General features: G+C 38.5%; 3 protein-coding genes across 5 annotated transcripts; 2 read left to right on the top strand and 1 right to left on the bottom strand.

The window, feature by feature from the left end:
* The first annotated feature begins 1,965 nt into the window (after window positions 1-1,965).
* On the top strand, window positions 1,966-7,863 carry LOC109009524 (beta-adaptin-like protein A). The gene is made up of 11 exons (XM_018990026.2): window positions 1,966-2,218; window positions 2,591-3,107; window positions 3,217-3,341; window positions 3,539-3,737; window positions 4,127-4,355; window positions 4,517-4,683; window positions 4,766-4,975; window positions 5,552-5,662; window positions 5,788-5,964; window positions 6,356-6,808; window positions 7,149-7,863. The coding sequence occupies exons 1-11, from the start codon at window positions 2,166-2,168 to the stop codon at window positions 7,437-7,439; spliced, it is 2,532 nt and encodes an 843-aa protein (XP_018845571.1). The 5' UTR covers window positions 1,966-2,165; the 3' UTR covers window positions 7,440-7,863.
* A 2,633-nt stretch (window positions 7,864-10,496) lies between these two features.
* Window positions 10,497-15,542, top strand: LOC109009525 (proline-rich receptor-like protein kinase PERK1). Of its 2 annotated transcripts, XM_018990029.2 has the most exons (9): window positions 10,497-11,565; window positions 11,927-12,430; window positions 12,538-12,624; window positions 12,757-12,827; window positions 13,172-13,257; window positions 13,579-13,726; window positions 14,199-14,360; window positions 14,848-15,118; window positions 15,194-15,542. In XM_018990029.2, the coding sequence occupies exons 1-8, from the start codon at window positions 10,644-10,646 to the stop codon at window positions 15,088-15,090; spliced, it is 2,223 nt and encodes a 740-aa protein (XP_018845574.1). In that variant the 5' UTR covers window positions 10,497-10,643; the 3' UTR covers window positions 15,091-15,118; window positions 15,194-15,542. The 2 variants fall into 2 exon arrangements, with proteins under 2 accessions (XP_018845574.1, XP_018845573.1); XM_018990028.2 differs by having other exon boundaries at window positions 14,848-15,542.
* Window positions 15,543-15,577: 35 nt separating this feature from the next.
* Window positions 15,578-20,312, bottom strand: LOC109009526 (protein Mpv17-like). 2 transcript variants are annotated; one of them, XM_035682847.1, is made up of 4 exons: window positions 19,184-20,312; window positions 18,683-19,083; window positions 16,932-17,023; window positions 15,578-16,227 (listed from the first exon to the last, which is right to left on the bottom strand). In XM_035682847.1, exons 2-4 carry the CDS (start codon window positions 18,830-18,832, stop codon window positions 15,819-15,821), a joined length of 651 nt encoding a protein of 216 aa, XP_035538740.1. In that variant the 5' UTR covers window positions 18,833-19,083; window positions 19,184-20,312; the 3' UTR covers window positions 15,578-15,818. The 2 variants fall into 2 exon arrangements, with proteins under 2 accessions (XP_035538740.1, XP_018845576.1); XM_018990031.2 differs by having other exon boundaries at window positions 18,683-20,312.
* Window positions 20,313-20,774: the final 462 nt, after the last annotated feature.

Below are 20,774 nucleotides of genomic sequence, written 5' to 3'. Positions count from 1 at the left end.
ACCAATAATAAAAGAAATTTATTTTAGTTATCATGAAAATATTGACACGATGGTAAATATCATTTATTTTTATTGAGAATATAAAATGCCTTTCATACCACTTAATATTTTAAAATTAATTCAATGAAATGTACGAAATACTAATTTTACGCTGTTAGTAGTTCCAAGCTATTGTATGCTATTATGAGATTTTTGTTGAGCTCTCTTACCCTTTTTATCTCTCCTATTTTTGTGTCCTCTTTCATCGTTAAAGTGCCTATGGTACCTGTGCTCATATTTGATTACCCGAAGTTCACGTAAAGGCACCTGCAACACCTTACCTTCGGTAATTTTGTGTTTGATCTTAGCGTTAAATGCAAAATCATTACTTAATTTTCATAAATCGAAAACATAGTTATTACACAACATTGATACTTGATAATAAATTTTTTTTTTTTTTAAAAAGAGAGAGATGGATTCGTTAATATTCTATTAACGAAAAATGGTTAAGAGATTGTCACATAATACTAATGCCCCGTGTTAGCCTTCGATTACTTGACATATAGTATCACTACATCATGTCAGAAATTCAATTAAAAAAATTGATAAAAATTGACGCTAGATGAAAATCCTGCATTCCAATTTGATTAACCATGGGTTTGGATTAAAAAACATATTTCATCTCATCTCATCTTATTATTATAATTTTTTTAAAATTTTTATATAAAATATAATAAATAATTCAATTTTTTTAAATATCAAAATAATAATAATATTCTAATAATATTTTATTCAATTTTTAACTTCTATTTAAAATCATCTCATTTTATTTTATTTTACTATACAAACCTCACTTAAATGACAAAAACATTCAGTTACGATGTTTTTATTCTCAAATATTAATACTAGGGATGTAAGGAGTTTGGTCCGGACTAAACTCATGACCAATTAGTCTTGGTCCCATAAATTATTGATCAAGAAAATTTGGTCCAGTCTTGAAGTCTATAAATTTTAGATTGGACTCGACCGGACTGAATTCCTATATATATTGTAAAAATATTTTTAATAATTTATATATTATTTTGATATAGTAATTATATAAGTTAATTATATAATTTTTATCTAATTTACTATTATTGATCATATAAAATATTTTTTAACGAATTAGTCATAATATACATTAATAATTTACTTAATTTTAATTTAGTAATTTAAATAATATTTTTATTAATTTATTTGAAAAAAGAAGAAAAAAAATAAAAAATAATTAAGTCGGATCGAATGAACTCATAGCTACCGATCCGATCCCTATGGATGTTCGATCCTATCCAACCTGGAGAAAATGCCTGACCAAATCGATCGATTTACATCCTTAATTAATACTTTGAAAATTTTTTATTTTTAAAAGCATCAAAATCTTATTACTGATTTTGCATATAACCTTAATTGCTGATTTTGTATATAACCATGATTTTAATGCAAATATTTTTGGAAAGGAAAAAAAGGTAGCTACGGACTCCTACCCCTCAGTAATTTACAAAAGAAGATGCGCTAAAACCATTTAGATTTAGAAACCTCACCATCGACGACCGTTAGATTTTCCCTCACTTAAGAGATAAGTTTATCGTTGTGTTTTTTCCTTTTGTTCCAAATTTTTTTTTTTTAAGCGGTGCACTCAGATAGTAAACTTATCTTTTTAATTTTTTTTAAATTTATATTTTTTATTATTTTAAAATATTTCTAAAAAAAAAAAAACAATACACTTAAGTCTAGTTAAAATTTAAAAATAAGTTATGAATAATAATGAGATAAATTATGAATAATAATAAAATTTGTGAATTAAAATTGATGAATAATAAAAAATAATAATGAGATGAATTGTGAATCTAAACCAGATCTAATACTTACCTCTTAAATAATTAAATAAAAAAAATTAAAATATATGAATAAGTTTACAAAGCAGCATTTTTCTTTTCTTTTGTTTTTATCAGATTTCACACGCTCAAAAACTTGGTATGTGGCAGTGGCACCTCGTCCTCGGTCGGATCGATCTCTCTCTGTGACAGGTCCCATTCTTGTGCCGTCGACCTGGTCTATCACTCTGCTCCAGAGCAAAGAGATCCGTAGATCTCACTCCGCGGCTCCGTATTATAGAGAACCTTAACTTGGTTTGATTCCGGTCGGTCATGGCTCCTCCCGCGCAGTCTCAGCGGTCACCCTCACCGTCTCAACCTTCCGGGTAATTCAAACTCTCTCTCTGTCCCCGCAAAACCCCGACTTGGTTTCTGATAAGATTCTCGAAAGGCAAAATAGAATAGGAAATTAGAGTGTCTTCTTGGATTTTAGGTTTTGAAGCACATCTAAAACGAGTAGAGTTGTATTTGGATTAGTTTAGTGGTGGTTCTCCATGTTGCCTTGAAGTACCTAAGCGTAGCATATAGCCGATAATCATCGATTGTTATCATGATTTATGTTATTTTGTTCTAATAGTGTAGAAAACTTGCTTATCCCTGTTCTTACTGTTCAGTTTCTGGAGATCCGAAATTGTATTAGCTCTCTCCGTGTTTGTACTTTTCCCTTTAAACTCATACCCAAAATTTGATTCGGCCAGGAAAGGTGAAGTATCCGACTTGAAATCACAGCTCCGGCAGCTCGCTGGGAGCCGAGCACCGGGCATTGATGATTCCAAGCGGGAGCTCTTCAAGAAAGTGATCTCCTACATGACGGTTGGCATCGACGTCTCGTCCCTTTTCGGGGAGATGGTGATGTGCTCAGCAACTTCGGACATCGTCTTGAAGAAGATGTGTTATCTCTATGTTGGGAATTATGCCAAAGTCAATCCTGATCTCGCGCTGTTGACCATCAATTTCCTTCAAAGAGATTGCAAGGATGAGGACCCGATGATTCGAGGGCTTGCATTGAGGAGCTTGTGTTCATTACGAGTAGCAAATCTTGTAGAGTATTTGGTGGGACCCCTAGGGTCAGGGTTGAAGGACAATAATAACTATGTGAGGACAGTGGCAGTAATGGGGGTTTTAAAATTGTATCATATATCAGCTTCAACGTGTGTTGATGCAGATTTTCCTGCAATGCTAAAGCATTCTATGCTTAATGACTCAGATGCTCAGGTTACTCTTCTCTATCCATTTCTTAATGTTACCATGCCTTTTTATTGTTTATGGAAAACATTCTTATGTTCTCTATTTCAATTTTATTTTCGTACTATTCTTTCATCAGGTGGTTGCAAATTGTTTGTCTGCCCTACAAGAGATTTGGAGCTCAGAAGCAAGTTCCTCTGAGGAAGCATCCAGGGAGAGAGAAGCTTTGCTTAGCAAGCCAGTTGTGTACTACTTTTTGAATCGGTACATCCCATAGCCTAGGCATTGATCTTACCCTGTAAACGGTCAAAAAAAAAAACTCGAGTACTGAAATTCCGTGTAGCACTTTTGCTAAAGACCATCAATTTACAATCCTGGTGCTAAGTTGTTGGTGTTTTGGATTTTTGAATATTTTTCCGAGGGATAGAAAAGCTTACTTTTCATCATGTTTTAACATGCAGGATTAAGGAATTTAGTGAGTGGGCCCAATGTCTTGTACTTGAGTTGGTTGGTAAATATGTACCCTTGGAGACGAGTGAGATATTTGACATCATGAATCTACTTGAAGATAGGCTTCAGCATGCAAATGGTGCCGTAGTCTTAGCAACCATCAAAGTTTTTCTGCAATTGACTTTGTCCATGACTGATGTTCATCAGCAGGTGCTTATCAAAGTTTTTCTTATTCAGTCTCTGAGTTCATATTCTCATGAAAATCTGTAGTTATATTTCTAAATTAAAAAGTAGTTCCATGAATTTGGGTAATGATGGAGGTGCTATCTTAAATCAAAAAACTTTTGGCCATTATTCTGGACACCCCCTGTTTTCTAATGAAGCTTAGACTGCACATGATATATTAAGCTATCTAAAAAGGTGAGTTTCTATTCTATTTTTTTACACCATGATTTAATGTGCAGATAAATTTGATTACATTGTTATGCCATCTTTGAATGATCTCGATTCTCTTCTTGGAATAATTTGAATCATCATGTATTGCTCAGGTTATTTTTATTTGTTCAGCATCTCTCTAATAATAACTTCTCTGGTGTTAGGTATATGAACGTATTAAAGCCCCTCTCTTAACCCTAGTAAGTTCAGGAAGTCCAGAGCAGTCATATGCAGTTTTGAGCCACCTGCATCTCTTGGTGATGCGTGCACCATATATATTTTCCTCAGACTACAAACACTTCTATTGCCAGTACAATGAACCATCTTATGTCAAAAAGTTAAAGCTTGAAATGTTAACTGCAGTGGCCAATGAGAGTAACACTTATGAAATTGGTAAGTGCAGAACATCTCAGTTTTCATTTCTCAAGGCCTTAAAGTAAAGAAGTTTGCTTGGGAAAATCTGTATCCTGTGGCCCAGTCTCTGGTCACAGTCGCTTTATAGTTAATTAGCTTTCATGTATCACTGATGTGTGACCACCTTGAGTCTCTTTCAGTGACGGAGTTATGTGAATATGCTGCGAATGTTGATATTCCTATTGCAAGAGAGTCAATTCGGGCTGTAGGGAAGATAGCACTGCAGCAATATGATGTGAATGCCATTGTTGACAGGCTTCTTCAGTTTTTGGAGATGGAAAAGGACTATGTTACTGCTGAAGCTCTGGTAAATAATTTAGCTTGTAAATCTAATAGTGGTATTGCAGTGCCCTCAATTCCTGTTAAACATTCTAAGTTCTTTTGTGCAGGTACTTGTGAAAGATCTTCTAAGGAAATATCCACAATGGAGTCAGGATTGCATTGCAGTTGTTGGGAATATTAGCAGCAAAAACGTTCAAGAACCCAAGGCTAAAGCAGCTCTTATATGGATGTTGGGAGAATATTCTCAGGACATGCACGACGCTCCTTATATATTGGAGAGTTTGATTGATAATTGGGAAGAAGAACATTCTGCTGAGGTGATTAAGTTGAGGCTTATAATAGTCTGTTTGTATGTCTTGGCCATTTGTTTTTCCTTGATTCTTTGTCTTGTTTGTGGTTTTCAATGTCTTAGGAAATATGATTTCTTCCTTGTCAAAGTATGTTGCTCTTGTTATGAAATTTAGGTTATATGAAACTAAATGGACTGGATTAATATCCTGAGGATCTTCTAATGGACCATTGCTATATAGTAATGGGCTCATTTTCTCAGACTTTAGTTATTCTCTCCACATGTGCTGTATTCCAGGTTGCCTTTCTAGTACATTACTGATTACTTCCATCCTGCATAGTTCTTTTTCATGACAACAAATATTTGTTCATCGGTTCAGTAATGTGGTGAGCCATATTGAAGGTACTGATCTCAAACCTTGTCTGGTCGTTGTAAGTGAGGATGCAAAATATTTTCAACTCAGATGTTGTGGTTTGAATCTTTAACCTAAATTACAACGCCTGTAAATTTTTTTGATTGTTCTGGAATCTTAAAGATTGAGGTTTTAGTTTTGTGCATTCGATTACTTCATTACTTGTTCAGTGACGGACTATCACACTTTCAGGTTCGCCTACATCTACTCACTGCAGTAATGAAGTGTTTTTTCAAGAGGCCACCAGAGACTCAGAAAGCCTTGGGAGCTGCATTGGCTGCAGGTCTTGCTGATTTCCATCAGGTCTTGGTTCTTATCACGTATCATGATTATCATCATCCTTGTCATTGTGATCATCATCATTCTTGGATCAGAATTTTGGAATGGTTTGCATAAAAACATTAAATTAAAACTTTCCATGATTGCAGGATGTTCATGATAGAGCCTTGTTCTACTACAGGCTTTTGCAATACAATGTATCTGTAGCACAACGTGTGGTGGACCCTCCAAAGCAAGCCGTTTCAGTCTTTGCTGATACTCAGAGCAGTGAAATCAAAGACCGCATATTTGATGAATTTAACAGTTTATCTGTTGTGTACCAGAAGGTAACTGCAGTTCTGTTTCCTCTAGTTTGTTTCAGCTTGATAATGGGAAAATTGGAACATTGAAGGAATTCAAATATCTGGAGTAAAGATTTTTTTTATTTGGGGAGAATGTTTTCCTGTTATTTATTGAAATGTGATTCACCTTCCCCGCATACTATATTGGCAAGAATAAGTCAATGATGTTGGAGTCAAATGGCTTCCCCCCCTCCTCTCTTAAACAGGGGCAAAGGATACATGATAGGTTCATTCCTGTTTCACTGTTTGAGTTATTATTGACATTGGGTTATCTGATTATCAATTGATAGTGGTCATATTTCACTTGTCTACAATGGATTAACAACTCGTTCACCATTCGGTTTCAAATTAACTGATCTGATATAAAATTTTGCAGCCATCCTACATGTTCACTGATAAGGAACACCGTGGTCCATTTGAGTTTTCAGATGAACTTGGAAATCTATCTATTGGCGCAGAATCAACAGATACTGTTGTTCCAGCACAGAGAGTTGAGGCAAATGACAAGGATCTACTTTTAAGTGTTTCAGAAAAGGAGGAAAGTGGAGGTCCTAGTAACAATGGATCTGCATATAGTGCTCCTTCATATGACGGTTCGTCTGTGTCTGCTGCAGCTTCTTCACAAATGTTATCAGAATTGGCAATTTCCACTGTAACAGGGCATGCTTCGCAATCCAGTCTGGCTATTGACGATCTGCTGGGCTTAGGTCTACCAGTAGCACCAGCACCTGCTCCTTCACCTCCTCTTTTGAAGCTTAATTCAAAAGCTGTTTTAGATCCTGGCACTTTTCAGCAAAAATGGCGCCAACTGCCAATATCATCATCGCAGGTGTACTTTTCAACTATGACATTGGTGTGATAATTCTCTGTTTCAATTGATGCTCGTTTTTTTGTTTGTAACCAGAGTTGCTTAAGTGATTTTATTATATACTACTGATAAAAAAAAAAAGTGATTTTATTATATACTGCACAAGCCTTCTCTTTCCAGTCCAAGATCTGGTTGGATACCATGTATATGGGGCAAGAGTTAGAAATTAAACGGGATACCACATCCCCTCCGGCTTTACAACCATGCCGCATTTGCCCTGTAGAGATATTCCCATCTGCATTTGTATTAATTCTCAATGATATCTACTTGATCTCTTTTTGTTTCCCTTTTCCTGGTGCAGGAATATTCTGTTAGTCCTCGTGGAGTTGCAGCATTGACAGCACCTCAAACCCTCCTCCGGCACATGCAAGGCCATTCCATCCACTGCATTGCATCAGGTGGTCAATCCCCTAACTACAAGTTCTTCTTCTTTGCACAGAAAGCAGAGGAATCGTCCACATTTCTCGTAGAGTGTATAATCAACACATCATCGGCCAAAGCACAAATAAAGATCAAAGCTGATGATCAAAGTGCATCCGAGGCCTTCTCAACTCTGTTCCAATCAGCTTTGTCTGAATTCGGTTTGCCATAAGGATCTAAGTATATCTCTTCTGGGCCAATGCAAAAGTAGGTTAGTGTTTATCATGGAAACTCCCCAGCCTCCTGTGAAGAAGAAGCTGGAAATGAAATAAAGAGTGGTACAAGGATCTTCCCTTTCAGCAGTAGATAAGTGTGTCATACAACTGAAGGCGAGGTTTTCTTCCCTCCAACCCAAGCCGCCACCTCTCTTTCTTTTTTTTCCCCAACCCACAGCTTAGTTCCTACGTTCTCCAAACCCATCCTTTCCCAAGCTCGATTGCAGGGCGTTTCATTGCGAGGAACACGAGCCATTCTTACCGTTGTGCAGTTAGGCTGGTCTTTGTTTTCTTTTATTTACCGTTTCTGGGAAGGTGACTTTTTCTGTGCCATGATTTGAAGCTGGCCTGAAGAGTTCTGTACTTTCTTGTATCGGAAATCTCTTTATTGGAATTTTTTTTTACTGGTTTTCCTAAAATGTGACAATGTCTTCTTACCAAAAAAAAATCTGTTAGGTTCAAATATTCTGGTGTCTTCGCTAAATGACTAAGCTGGCTCATTCCAGTTTTTAACTAGTTTGGGTTATGTTTCATTTACAATTTGAATGGAAAAATATCAATCTAAGAACCAGTTTTTAAGTCGAATTGAAAAGGAAAATTATTATATACTCTGGTATGACATGATATATGTCATTAAACTTGCATACAGACATGATATTTATTATATGATAGGATGATAGTAGATGACAATTACTCAAATAGGCTTGAACATGCGGGACTCTCATTCTAATATAGAATATAACGTAAATAAAAATTAGTACTCACTTGAGTCATATTAATTAAATGGCATGGCATGTAGTGATAGAATAGAAGTATTATATCATCCATACTATCTCAATAGAGGTCATTTCCTGCTGTACAGCAAGCAATATGCTTGAAGGGCTTTGCACGGGGAGAAGTTCGGGTCAAGGGAAAGAATTTTTGAAAATTAAGGATGGTGGTGGGTGGAAAATTATTTGGCAGATGGCTGGGACTGAGAGCCTTGTGTGGTTTTATGTAAAGTGTGGAGACAGACTACTGGAACATTAATCATTCTGTGCTTCCAGTGTTACCCGCAACAACCTCTGCCAAATTAATGTGTTGTTTGTCTCATGGATACAAGCCCTAATAGTCTTGCTTATCAGAGTTGAAAGCTACCTACATATTCTTTTTTTTTTTTTTTATTATTATAAAAAGGATCTCATTCCATTCATATAAGAGGACATACAATTTTGACTTCAAACAACAAGTCAATTACAAACGTTAGTAGAATCTCAGTACACTATTGTGACTGACATGGTCTAGTCCAGACAGCTTATCTCTAAAGACCGAAGTCTAAGAGATAGCACAACTCTGTTCCCAACAGAGTTCACAGTAACCAAACATAAAAGTCCATACCCAACTAGATTGAGTATAGAAAAACCAAACCCCAACATCACCGACTAAGCGGAGGGGGGACAACACCCTTTGGACCTAAGTCCGAAGGGACAAATGTTTTTGGCTTTTTTTGTTTTCTTGAAAATAAAGACAATGCATAAATAAATTACATAGAGAAAACACTGTAAAAAGGGAAAAACAGTGCACAAAAAACGCCTCGGAAGGAAAAACCGACGGTCGGTCTTGGGAGATCCAGAGTCGCCGGTTCGGGAGCTGCCGCGCGTTGCAACGGTAGAGAGCTCCTTGGTGGCACGTGAGGGCCACGCGCCGACGGCTTCGGAATTTTCGTCCCACGCGTGCAGGCTACGCTCCACTCCAGTTGGGGCCGTGTTCAGTAGACGTGTAGATCGGCGGCTGGACAACCTCCTGGAGGGGCGCGTGTTGGCTATAGGGACCCCGAAGACCACGAACGGCGATTCTCCCTTTATTTGGCCTGAAAAATGAAAAAGAAAAAAACAAAATACAAAGAAAAATCAGAGAAGTAGAAGGAAAGAGTGAAGGGGGAAGGAGCCGAAGCTCCCACCCCCTCTAGCCGGTCTAAATGCGCTGAGTTTAGAGAGAAAGTTGCGGTCTAACCTAAATATTCTTTGAATCTCTTGATTCTTGCACGACATACTTCTGATCACATTGAGATGACTTTTAATTTGGGAAATTACTCTTCTACATTGGAACTGTAGTGTTTGTTTATTTCAGTCTAGTCTTTTTTCATAAAATAGAGGATCCTATATGGATACGACACATGCTTTCACGATGTAAATCTACAGAAATCCCATCTCAAGCACTTCAAGTACTGAGTTTTTATTTTATCTTTGATGATCCTCCAACATAATACTGCCAACAGAAGGAGAATCGTGGCCCCCATTTGATCCTAGTTGCTCTATCTGATCTGGTAGAAGAGTCAAGAGACAGTTGTGTCCCACTGTCGTGTGTGGTAGAATCTTTGTGACTTTCACGAATCATCGACCATGTGCTACCTTAATTCACATGATTGCCAGTTGACCCAGTGCTGGGCTCTAAGCTATAGCAGTTTCCGATCCAAGATCGCATGTCTGGCGTGCTGTGCTGGTAATTACCTTTTAAAGTGAACTGATTATCCAGGAAAAAAAAATCTTTTTAAGTGATTGTTACCTAAAGAGTGGGTTGACTTGACTTTCGGGTAGCAGGAACTGAAAAACAGTTCGATGTAAAGTCTATGAATATTAGCAACTGAAGAGTACTTCTCGTGTATACAACGTTCCATTTTGTCATCTCCTGTTATGCTTCAAAACAACTGATTACTTGGTAGACATATAATAAAGTAATTGAAAATATATCACGTTTTTCAAAATGATAAATGATGAAGAATAGCGATATAAGAGCCGTATATGCAGGATGGTGATAGTGGAGAATCATGCATGAGAATGACCTGGCTATCCACTATGAATAAAACGTAATATTAATGGCACTGCTTTTGGGCGCTGGAGATCACTTCCGTCTTCCACTTGCGCCCTGACGCCCCGTGAATGATAGGATTAACTATAATTGTCGGAATTTAAAACGAAGAGGATAAATTAATACAGAGGTTGGGTTAGTTGAAACCAGAAGAAGTCTATGTTGTTCACGGGCATAGTCTCATGCATGACATAACAACCAATCTATACGACATCTATTCACTATCTGTCACTTAGAATTCCATCCTGGATTGGATTTGCTCTCACGATTTCACAATAACATTAATCTAGAGAAACACATCACTTCCAACGTCAATGTCTTCGTCGTCGTCTTCTTCTTCGGCATGGTCACCAGCTCCATCTGTTTCTCCCTCAGTAACCACGCAGCCATCGCCATCCCCAGTTGTGGACGATGACAGTGGTAAACAAATAGCGCCAATATCATCGGCTTCACCTCCGCCATCTCTCCCACCAGCATCTTTATTACCTCTTCCTCCTCCTCCTCAAGTGGTAGTAGCATCACCGCCTTCAATTAATTCAGAACCTCCTCTAACCTCACCTCCGCTGCCTCCTCCAGCCGAGTCAACACAGCCCATTATATCTCCTCCTCCTCCTCCTTCTTCACCTATAAGTACCACACCATATTCTCCACCACCACCACCTTCAGCCACAGCCACTTCTTTAGCTCCGTCACCACTGCCTCCCCAACCTCCGACACCAGCACCACCACTCACTTCTCCTCCTATTCTTCCCGGAATTTCTCTTCCCATATCTCCACTAACCCCAGAAACTTCGTCTCCTCCACCTCCGGCTGTTCCAATATCAAGGCCAACTCTTTCTTCGCCAACCCCATCAGCGTCTGCCTCACTGCAGGGTACTCCTCAGATATCTCCACCTCCTACATCAAGTTTAGCTCCGCCCCCTGCAAAGCCGAGTAAATCACCGCTGCCACAGGTATTGACATCTCCACCACCTCCACCTACCGCCCCTCAAGCTCCAAAGTATCTGACATCTCTGCCATCGCCGCATTCGCTAGTAGACAGAAGTCTACCCGCAAAGCCGGGCACTGGACAGTTTCATATATCAACAGTGCTAGTTGTTGGATGTGTCATAGGTGCTATTCTTCTGGTTATAATTGCGCTTGGAGTTCTGATTTTCTGTTGCAAATATAGGAGGAAAAAGAATCACGGGCCTGTGGAGGAGGGTTTCTATAAATTACCCTGCCTAGCGCAAAAAGGTGAGAGATCATTTGTTCGTTCTACGTTTGGTAAACGTTTCACAAATGAATTGTCTTATTAGAAAAAAGCCTAACTTGCCCGTTAAGCCTGAATATTTGTAAGTTATTGGCAGTTGCAGATTCACTCTCTCAACCTACTTGGGAAATTTATTTTGATTGTAGCGACCCATTCATCTTGCTTTGATGTGCATTGATATATGAGTTTTCATTTTACTGTGGTTGGATTATCTGTGGTATTAATTGTCAACAGTTCTTGAAAAAAAAAATCATTACCGGTCTCTTTGGCTTAGTGATGCTGAAACACATCGTGATCGAATCTAATCTGCAGCTAAACTTTCTTGTTTGTATTTGGGGTTGTTAGATAACTGTCATGCTGTGGCACCCCAATATCCACAAGGCAATGTTCTGCTTCCGAGGGCGCAGATGCTCAAGGTGGTACCTAATCCCTGTCCCCAGCCTCCTCGCATGCGCAGCCGAGGTGGTGGTCCTGGTTCCATAAGTTCAGGACCTGAAAACCCAATCCTAACTCAAGCCCCTAGTGTTGCCTTGTGTTTCTCACGTGGAACTTTCACGTATGATCAATTAGTGGTAGCCACCAATGGCTTCTCGGAGGCCAACCTTCTAGGACAAGGCGGTTTTGGGTATGTCCATAAGGGAGTCCTTCCCAGTGGGCAAGAAATAGCAGTTAAGCAGTTAAAGACGGACAGCGATCAGGGGGAGCGGGAATTTCAAGCCGAAGTTGAGACCATTAGTCGGGTGCACCACAAACATCTCGTTTCGCTGGTTGGGTACTGCATTACTGGAGCAGAGAGATTGCTTATTTACGAGTTTGTTCCAAACAAAACCTTGGAATTCCACTTACATGGTAAGTCTATTATCTTTTATATGTTCCTGAAATATGATCATTACGATCTCATATCTTCAGATATGATGTTAATAAGTGCGCCCGTAATTATATACAACGCATTTCAGGAAAAGAGCAGCCTGTTATTGACTGGGCAGCTAGAATGAAAATTGCTATTGGGTCTGCAAAAGGACTAGCATATCTTCATGAGGATTGTAAGTTATTGGCCGATGCTCTCTCTCTCTCTCTCTCTCTCTCTCTCTCTCTCTCGTCATACTTGGAAAATTTATTTTCTTGATATTTTTCCTTCATAAAGAGTGACTAATTTAGTGTTTGGAGTACTGCAGGTAATCCAACAATCATTCATCGAGATATCAAGGCATCTAATATTCTTCTTGACTTTAGGTTTGAGGCAAAGGTAGGATACTTGCTATTATTATGCATTTGTAATATTGCAGCTTTCATGAACTATACATTTAATTCCTCTTGAACCCTTGTTCTTTGGGTAATTGTGGGACTGGATGCTTGTACTAGACAATATTCAGTGTTTGTTGTTTCTTCATTTTAGCAATCTTTTAGATCTTTACACTTGGAGCTCTTCTTATATATCTACTGTTTGCAAAAGTACCAATCTGTACTATTTCTGAAAGAGAAATGAAGCGACTTCAAGCAACTCTTTTTAGTTGTTATTATTATTTTTTCCCAATTAACTGGTCTCACCTTTTATATATTGCTTATGATGAACTCGGGTATGAATTTCAGGTTTGTGACTTTGGATTAGCCAAAATATTTTCGGACACCAGTACTAGCATTTCTCACATCTCCACTCGAGTTGTGGGAACCTTTGGGTAAGATCATGTTCTTATACAACATCTCCACTCGAGTATTACACTACTTAGGGATATAATACTCGACTGGTTGCAATGAACTCTTTTTGGAATTTTCTTAAAATTTCCTTTTTTCATGTTCATCTCGCTTGCATCTGTTGGCCTGCTGTTTTATCTAGTGCATCGAGTATCCTCTATTTCCGAGTTCTGGAAAACTTCAGCTCATGTTCTTCAGGATTGCCTTGTCATTGGCCCAGTCATGGTGGATAACCATGGCCATGACAAGCATGGAATCGTACATGTTTTCCCCCAACATAAATGCTCACTAGCATCTGCTTACAGGTACCTGGCTCCAGAGTATGCATCAAGTGGTAAAGTAACTGATAAATCAGATGTTTATTCATACGGGGTCATGCTCTTAGAACTCATAACTGGACGTCCGCCTATCAGTAAAACAGAGTCCTCAAGCAATGAGGGCCTGGTTGATTCGGTGAGTTCTCTTCATCACTGCTATAATATGTCTTTTAGCACCCAAATTGTGAGGAGTGAAACATGAAAACACATCCCCCAACATTCCTCCCCTCTGCTGCAGCAAAAAAGGTTTAATGATGAGATTATCAGAGCAGTTTAATACCATCTAACACTGGATTCCATACCATGAACATCAGGGTGTTTATTTGAAACTCAAATGCAAGTTAGTCCCTGTGGTTGCAAGCTAGTGAACATTAATTCCCTAAAAGAAACAGTCCACATTTATCTGCTTTCATGCAAGAACACGAAGTAATGTCCAACAAACACTCTTGTTAATACAACGTGAGATCAAATACGTAGTACATGAACGATGTGAAGCTTTTTGCGACAGATTACAGTTTTCCCCTTGAACTTCATGTAGTCTTGGGTGCAGGACTATGTCTATGAATCTTCATATGTTTTAACAAACTCCCATTGTCTTGGCATTATAGACTAGGCCTTCGCTCTCTCAAGCACTAGAAGATGGCAATTTTAATGCCCTTGCTGATCCAAGATTGCTGAGTAATTACAACACCAGTGAGATGGCTAGAATGGTTGCTTGTGCCGCTGCTTGTGTGCGCCATTCAGCATGGCTTCGCCCACGAATGATCCAGGTAGTCTCTTTTTCTTTTGCTTTTTTTTCTCCCTCTTTTTTCTTTGAGAAAGTGGTAGAAGAACCTTGAACGAGGGGAAGAGTTTTAACAAAAAAACTCCAAACATGGATTGTTGCTTTGAACAGTTTTCTTTTAAAGTAGTTAGGAAACATACCTAATTTATATCTATTTATGTATGTATATATTGTTTTCCACAGCCTTCTGGATTTTGTCCTGTAATGTTTGGCTTGATTTTTTTGGCAGCCAACGCAAGCCACAAATTTGTACTCTCTACTCAGCCCTTGGTTTTGATAAATACCACTATTTTAAGACTATAACATGTAGTAGTATCCAATTCCTACGTCCCGCTGTCCAAGACGGACTAGTTAAATCAAAGCTGTACCAATTTTGTTCGGAATAGTACTGGGAAAAGAAAACGAGTGCAAAGTAAGAAAATTGTTTAAAGCGATTCTAACCAAAAATTTGAAAACTTGGTGGAACCGAGCAGATAGTTCGTGCTTTGGAAGGACATGTTTCTCTCACGGATCTAGACCAAGGAATGCTACCCGGACAGAGCACTCCGTATACATCGTCAGGAAGTTCAAATTTTGAAGCCCATAACAGCATGAAGTTCAATATGACAATGAAAAATCAGATTCAGGAATATGGCTTGAGTAGGTACAGTGAAAGCACCAGTGAGTATGGGGTTAACCCGTCCGGCTCGAGTAGTGAGTTCCAGCAAATAACCTGAAGCCACAAGAAGGCGGAGGAGAGCCACGGTATGGATGGAAATTTTTGGTGAGTGATGCTAGTTTCGAGGGGCAGCTTACTCAATTCTTTAATTTGTTGCTCAGGTCTGCTCAACATTTGCAGTATGTGGTTGTATTTGAAGTTGATCTTGGAAGCGTGATACGCTATATCTGCATCAATATATATCCTTTGTACATAAATGATATCCATGCAATTCCACGAACGGCAGGCCTTTCTCCTCATAAATGATAATCCACCGGTTCAATCTTTTTAGGTGCATGGTGATGGTCCTTCCTCCATTTCTTACTTTATTGATGCAGCAGCACTTACTACCAAATGACTTCAACAAAGGACCAACTCATAATCTAGTGTCTTGTAAACTTTGTCATCGCTATGCACTTGTAAGAGAGTACTTCAATGAAGTAAAAGAGACAACAAAACCTATCAGACCCGATTTAATATAACGAGAAGCAAACTCTCGCATCCAATAGCCAAAAAAAAAAAAGATCTTTATTGATTAAACATGATAGAATAACAAGCAATGCCAATTTCCTCATATTCCAAGTGAAAACAAATCAATGTGAGAAAAATAGTTTCATCGCTCCCCATATCCCAACTTTAAAACAGAAGTTGGTATTTTAGGGCTATCGATGAAGTCTTTACTTGACATGTATCTCCATCATGATCAGAGCAAGGCCTGGATGAAAGATGAAACAGTTTGACCAGAAATCACCCACCTTGGCCTTTTTGTTCCTTCAAAGGTAGATAAGATTTCAACCATTGCTTCCAGGGAGCATCCTGTTGTTGCTCAATCCATGACAAAAAACAACTATCCAACAAGCAGAAGAAGTTGACATAAAGAAGCTGATATCTCACAGGTATGTATCGGAAATTTGCAACTTGAACAATTGGCCATATGCCTCCTTCCAAAATCAAGGCCGGGAGAAAATCCCTCTTCACATCTTCTTTTATTTGAGGGACACTCTTTCCAGTTGAAAACCCCATGTAAGTGAAAAAAACAAGTAAATCCAATGGGCCAAAGAGGAACCCATCAACAGCTACTTTAGTAGCAACAAATCGGAAGGAATTGGGCCGCAATAGGAGTCGAAATCTTATAAATCGGTCCAAACCTTCATACCTACAAATGAGAATAAGAAAATATTTATATAAGATATTATACACTTTCTGCTTTTTTGAGAGTGGGAAAATTAAAAACTATTAGACACCTCCCCTTTCCCTCTCCCTCTGCCTTAATGGTCCTAAAGTTTGTCTACCTAAATAAAGGTCCAAAATTTTTCTTCTTAGCATTTTTCTTCTGTTTTTCTTTTCCTTTTTGTTGGGCCAGGGAGTTTTACAACTTAAACACAGTCTCATATTCAGGTCCTCCAAATTCAAAAAAGCAATTTAAAAATCAGGCTACAAGAATATGGGCTCAGATGCCAGTGGCAAGTCTGCCTTCAGTTGAAAATTCCAAGTAATGTGACAACCATACGTTAAACTCATCGACAAACTTACCATGTAATGAAAAAATAAACTGTGCGTAAACGGTGGTTGTTAAATATTAATTAAAATCTCACTCTAGAAACAGGTAAGGCACGTGTATCAAGAAATCGTGATTGAATGTGACCTATGTGCATGTATAGGTTCACTCTCCGTAGCATTGCTCTAATTCCTTACATGCATTCCATTGAGTTTTGGCAAGTTTCTTTTGGACTTCCCTAAGAGTCAGATATTGGTCTAACCTCAAGTATTTTAACAAGCACTAAGATAAGTGCCCATTTTATTTTGATCGATTCAAAAAGATTTGCCATTAAAGGTTTTCTAAAAGAGTAATATGCTTACCAGAAGTGGCCAACTGGCCCAACAAAACCAAACCCAAACAAGCTGGTTGTAGCCACTCGTTTCCAATTGATTTTCAATTCTTTGTCTTCATCCTGATGGATGAAAGATAGATAAGTCATTCTAACAAAAATAGTAGTGCTTAGAACTTTCTGGACATGTAATTAGGCCAAAGATACGAGTCACATCAAATGACATGAGAATTTAAAATTTTTACAAATTGCAAAATAAGTGCTTTTACATAATATTACAACTCTTAACAATCAAGTAAGTAGCAAGACATGCACTGAAGATCTGAGTGATCTCAAGAGTCTTGAGTTTATTAGCCACAAACCAAAGCACTTTTTCTACATGTCCAGAAAGTTGACTTCTTCCACTTTGCAACTCTAAATCATACCCTTCTGATACACCCTTTTAAACCCAAAGTCCAGAATTTTCCATAAGCTATAAGCCTATAGCCACCAAAGAATTCATAAAATTCCAGTAGTAAACTAAATAATTTTTTTTTGATAAGTAAAAGCACAAGAATTGCTTAAAACAGAGAAGGAGCTTTGAGAGAGAACGAGAAGGGAGAGAGGAGTTTAAATTTCGGAAAGCTTGAGAATTGAGACTTGAGGATAGCAGTAAACTAAATAATTCTAGCAACCTATATTTTAAGGATTACCCACTTTCTCCTAAATTTTTTTTTTTTTTTTAATGACGGGAGAACCACCCCACGGCAGAGCCATTAGGATTTCTCCCCCGGGGAGACCAGCACAGCAACCCACTGCCATGACCTCCCACTTAAATCGCAGTTTAATCCCAAGGGGAATCGAACCTGTGACATGGGGCTCATGCACACAAGTTCGCCCTTACCACTTGGGCTACCCACGGGTGGGTCACTTTCCCCTAAACTTTAAGCCAATCAAATCCATAAAAATTTACAAACACTAAGATTTCTATTTCACAATGCCAACCGATAAGGCCATAATTTCAACTAAACTAACTCTATCCTGCTCATTAAGCAATTATAGACAGATTTACACATTTTATGGGGTTGCAGAGGCTCAAAACTTCTCACCACTTTATGGCACTGAATATTCCTCACAATATCGGCACCCAAGCAGGTGCCAAATATTGGAAAAGATGCCTAAATGGAGTACATACATAGAAAGACAGACTTCAATGATAGTGTTGGGTTTATTTTCTTTGTTATATTTCTCTACAGGAAGAATCCAAACCTATGTTTTATGCTGAAGAAAATGAAATAACTTGATTATAAAAGGGCATTCATTTAAGAATCCTAATTAGAAAAACTCCTCCACATACTAGAAGTCTTAAAGCCAGAATTTTGTAGGTCTGTAGGGTACATGCAAGAAACTACTAGATTCATTGACTTTTGCAACCTACAGGCTACATTTTGGGCATAACTTCCCATTACTAACTCATAAGAATCTTTTTTCTCAATATTTAATTCCTTCGTTTCCGCATCAGAACCATACAATCCACCATATCTTAACAGAATAAAATGAACGGCGATAGAAAGAAGAAAGAACCCTTTCTAAAACAGTGTTGCACAAATAAGGAGGAGAAAACCGATAATAAGTGCAATCAAGCAGATAGCAAGAAAATGACAGATGGCCAAAATCGGAATGAAATAAATAAAAAAGAGAATGGAGAGACCCATTTGCCAAAACAGCAAAAAAAGAGCAAAGAAATGTTCGAATCTGTTCACGTAAGTGAGAGAATAATAGGGATCGTTGATGGGTACTAACCTGAATTTGATGATGCTTCTTGGCAGTGTAATTAGTGATGGTCTGGGCGGCTATATCTCCAAAACCCCATATCACACCTGAGCTGATGACCTGTGTCTTAACTGGGTGGACGGCCAAGCAGTTCTGGTACCATTTCCACACCTTCAACATTTCCAAGTGGACGAGCAGAGATAACTACTAGACAAAAAGAGAGAGAGAGAGAGAGAGAGAGAGGAGAGTGGATTATGGATTATGGACAGCGGAAAGCCTTGCCTTTTGCGATTCTGATTTGGGCGGAGAACTTGAATATTCAGATGAATCCATCTCGATCTAATCTTTTATTAGAGTACTCTTTCAATGAATCAAGAAAGCGTAAATTCCCTGAGCAAAAACGCTTTGGAGCGGTCGGGCTGATGTTTTGGCTTTAACAGTCAATGAAAATCTGCCACGTCAGCAACTCTACCCAAAACATAATGAAGCTTATCACACCAGATCTTCCTTGAACTAGTAAGAGCCCCTTACCAGTTACCGCACCCGATATTCCATCAAGCCTTTAGCAGCCCTATATCGTTCAAGCCGCCGCAGAGTACACATCATTGATTTATCCACCAAATTTCGCCGGTTGGAAGTTGTTTATCACCGTCGTCTTTCACCCTTTGTCATCCCCTAGCCACTTACATGTAATCTTACTGTAATGAGATTTTCCCTCCTCTATTCCACTGAGTCTAAGAATAATAACTAAAGAAACAAGAATAAAAAATTCAGCCTAGAACAAGTAGAGTATCTGACTCGGCTCATGGGTAGGCTCCTCTAGATGCAACCTACATGAGAAAACATGCCGCAGGAGAGACCCCTCGAATAGTATTTAGCTCTTGCTTGATTGTTCGTGTAGTGGACATAATATACGGGAAATCATCGATTATCTGATAGGAAGGGCATCAACGAACCACCAAGGACACTAGCGGGATGGGAGAAATCGAAAAACCACACCTCATTAATGACACCACTGCCCGAGCTACACGTCATATTAATGACACCGTTGCTGAGTCATACCGCATTAAAGGATTCTGACAAATGAACAATACAAAAGACACAGGCTTCATGGGGGCAGACGTTTTCTATCCCCCTAGATTTATGGTATAAATAGCAAGTCTCAGATACTAGAAAACTCACTCTGATCCATTGACTCTCTCATTTATTTGTAAACTTTCAAGAGAATTTATTGACTTTGACATCGTAAACTCTCCGACCACAAGGATGCCATCTCCTAGTTGCATTCTTTCCTATTTTTTGCAAGCCCAAGTTTTGAAGATCTGAGTTACCATAACATGGTCTAAAGGCATGTGAAACACGACGTAACACTTCCGATTTCTATTTTTTCGTTCGGGTCTGTAGACGTTGTTTTGAAGTTACCATTCCCTTTGTCACTCTATGTTTTGAAGTTCCCATCTATCCTTTGAAGGGAGTATCTTTATCAATGGTGTAGATAATATATTATTATGTTGCTTTCCATCTAGAACGAACGGACATTGAAAGCGAGTTGGGAATTGGAAGATTTTTCTGAACTCCTGACTTTGAAGATAAGAATAGAATCCCAAAAAAATTAAGAGTTTTTACATGAGTGTAAACTAAAGATCATATTCAAGCTAATTGATTCTTACCCATCCCAACCCCTCGCACACGCCACACGGTTGCTCTGGAGAATTCCCTTTCCATGAGAAGCTTGTTTGCCTGGAAATCCGTCCCTTTTTGACAAAAAGTAGAAAATGTGTTTGGTTTTTGGAAGTGGGACTGCCCTATCCGACTTATCCCCTTTGCCTTGCTAAAAGCCTAAATTACTACATTTCCTCGAGGAAAACGGAATCCCAGTACAGGGACAAGAACGTCCTTTCGCTCTCAGACCTGATGGCGACGTGCATCAGACATGAAGTGCGGGATCCTCGTTATTTTATTTTTTTTAAACAAGTTGCATAATATTTATAAAAACAGATATATAACATTTTAGTAGCAGGAATTAATAAGTTATATCATTGGGTGGATTCTTTCCGATATGGAATTAGCGTAATGAAGGAGGAATTTGGATTAGAGGGATGTTACCAAAGGCTTGCGTTAT

This window comes from Juglans regia, chromosome 11 (assembly GCF_001411555.2).
Source record: "Juglans regia cultivar Chandler chromosome 11, Walnut 2.0, whole genome shotgun sequence".
Classification (NCBI taxonomy): domain Eukaryota; kingdom Viridiplantae; phylum Streptophyta; class Magnoliopsida; order Fagales; family Juglandaceae; genus Juglans; species Juglans regia.
Note: the sequence above shows the minus strand (reverse complement) of the source record. Positions and strands in the feature narration are given on the sequence as shown.

Excerpts from the sequence above, each read along its gene's own strand:
- LOC109009524 (XM_018990026.2), top strand. The coding sequence starts at position 2,166 with ATGGCTCCTCCCGCGCAGTCTCAGCGGTCACCCTCACCGTCTCAACCT. Across the intron at positions 3,342-3,538 it reads GTGTACTACTTTTTGAATCG|GATTAAGGAATTTAGTGAGT; the intron begins GTACATCCCATA and ends TTTAACATGCAG. Across the intron at positions 4,356-4,516 it reads GAGTAACACTTATGAAATTG|TGACGGAGTTATGTGAATAT; the intron begins GTAAGTGCAGAA and ends AGTCTCTTTCAG.
- LOC109009525 (XM_018990029.2), top strand. The coding sequence starts at position 10,644 with ATGTCTTCGTCGTCGTCTTCTTCTTCGGCATGGTCACCAGCTCCATCT. Across the intron at positions 11,566-11,926 it reads ACCCTGCCTAGCGCAAAAAG|ATAACTGTCATGCTGTGGCA; the intron begins GTGAGAGATCAT and ends TGGGGTTGTTAG. Across the intron at positions 13,258-13,578 it reads CGAGTTGTGGGAACCTTTGG|GTACCTGGCTCCAGAGTATG; the intron begins GTAAGATCATGT and ends ATCTGCTTACAG.
- LOC109009526 (XM_018990031.2), bottom strand. The coding sequence starts at position 18,832 with ATGTTGAAGGTGTGGAAATGGTACCAGAACTGCTTGGCCGTCCACCCA. Across the intron at positions 17,024-18,682 it reads AGAAGCATCATCAAATTCAG|GATGAAGACAAAGAATTGAA; the intron begins GTTAGTACCCAT and ends TTCATCCATCAG. Across the intron at positions 16,228-16,931 it reads GGGCCAGTTGGCCACTTCTG|GTATGAAGGTTTGGACCGAT; the intron begins GTAAGCATATTA and ends TCTCATTTGTAG.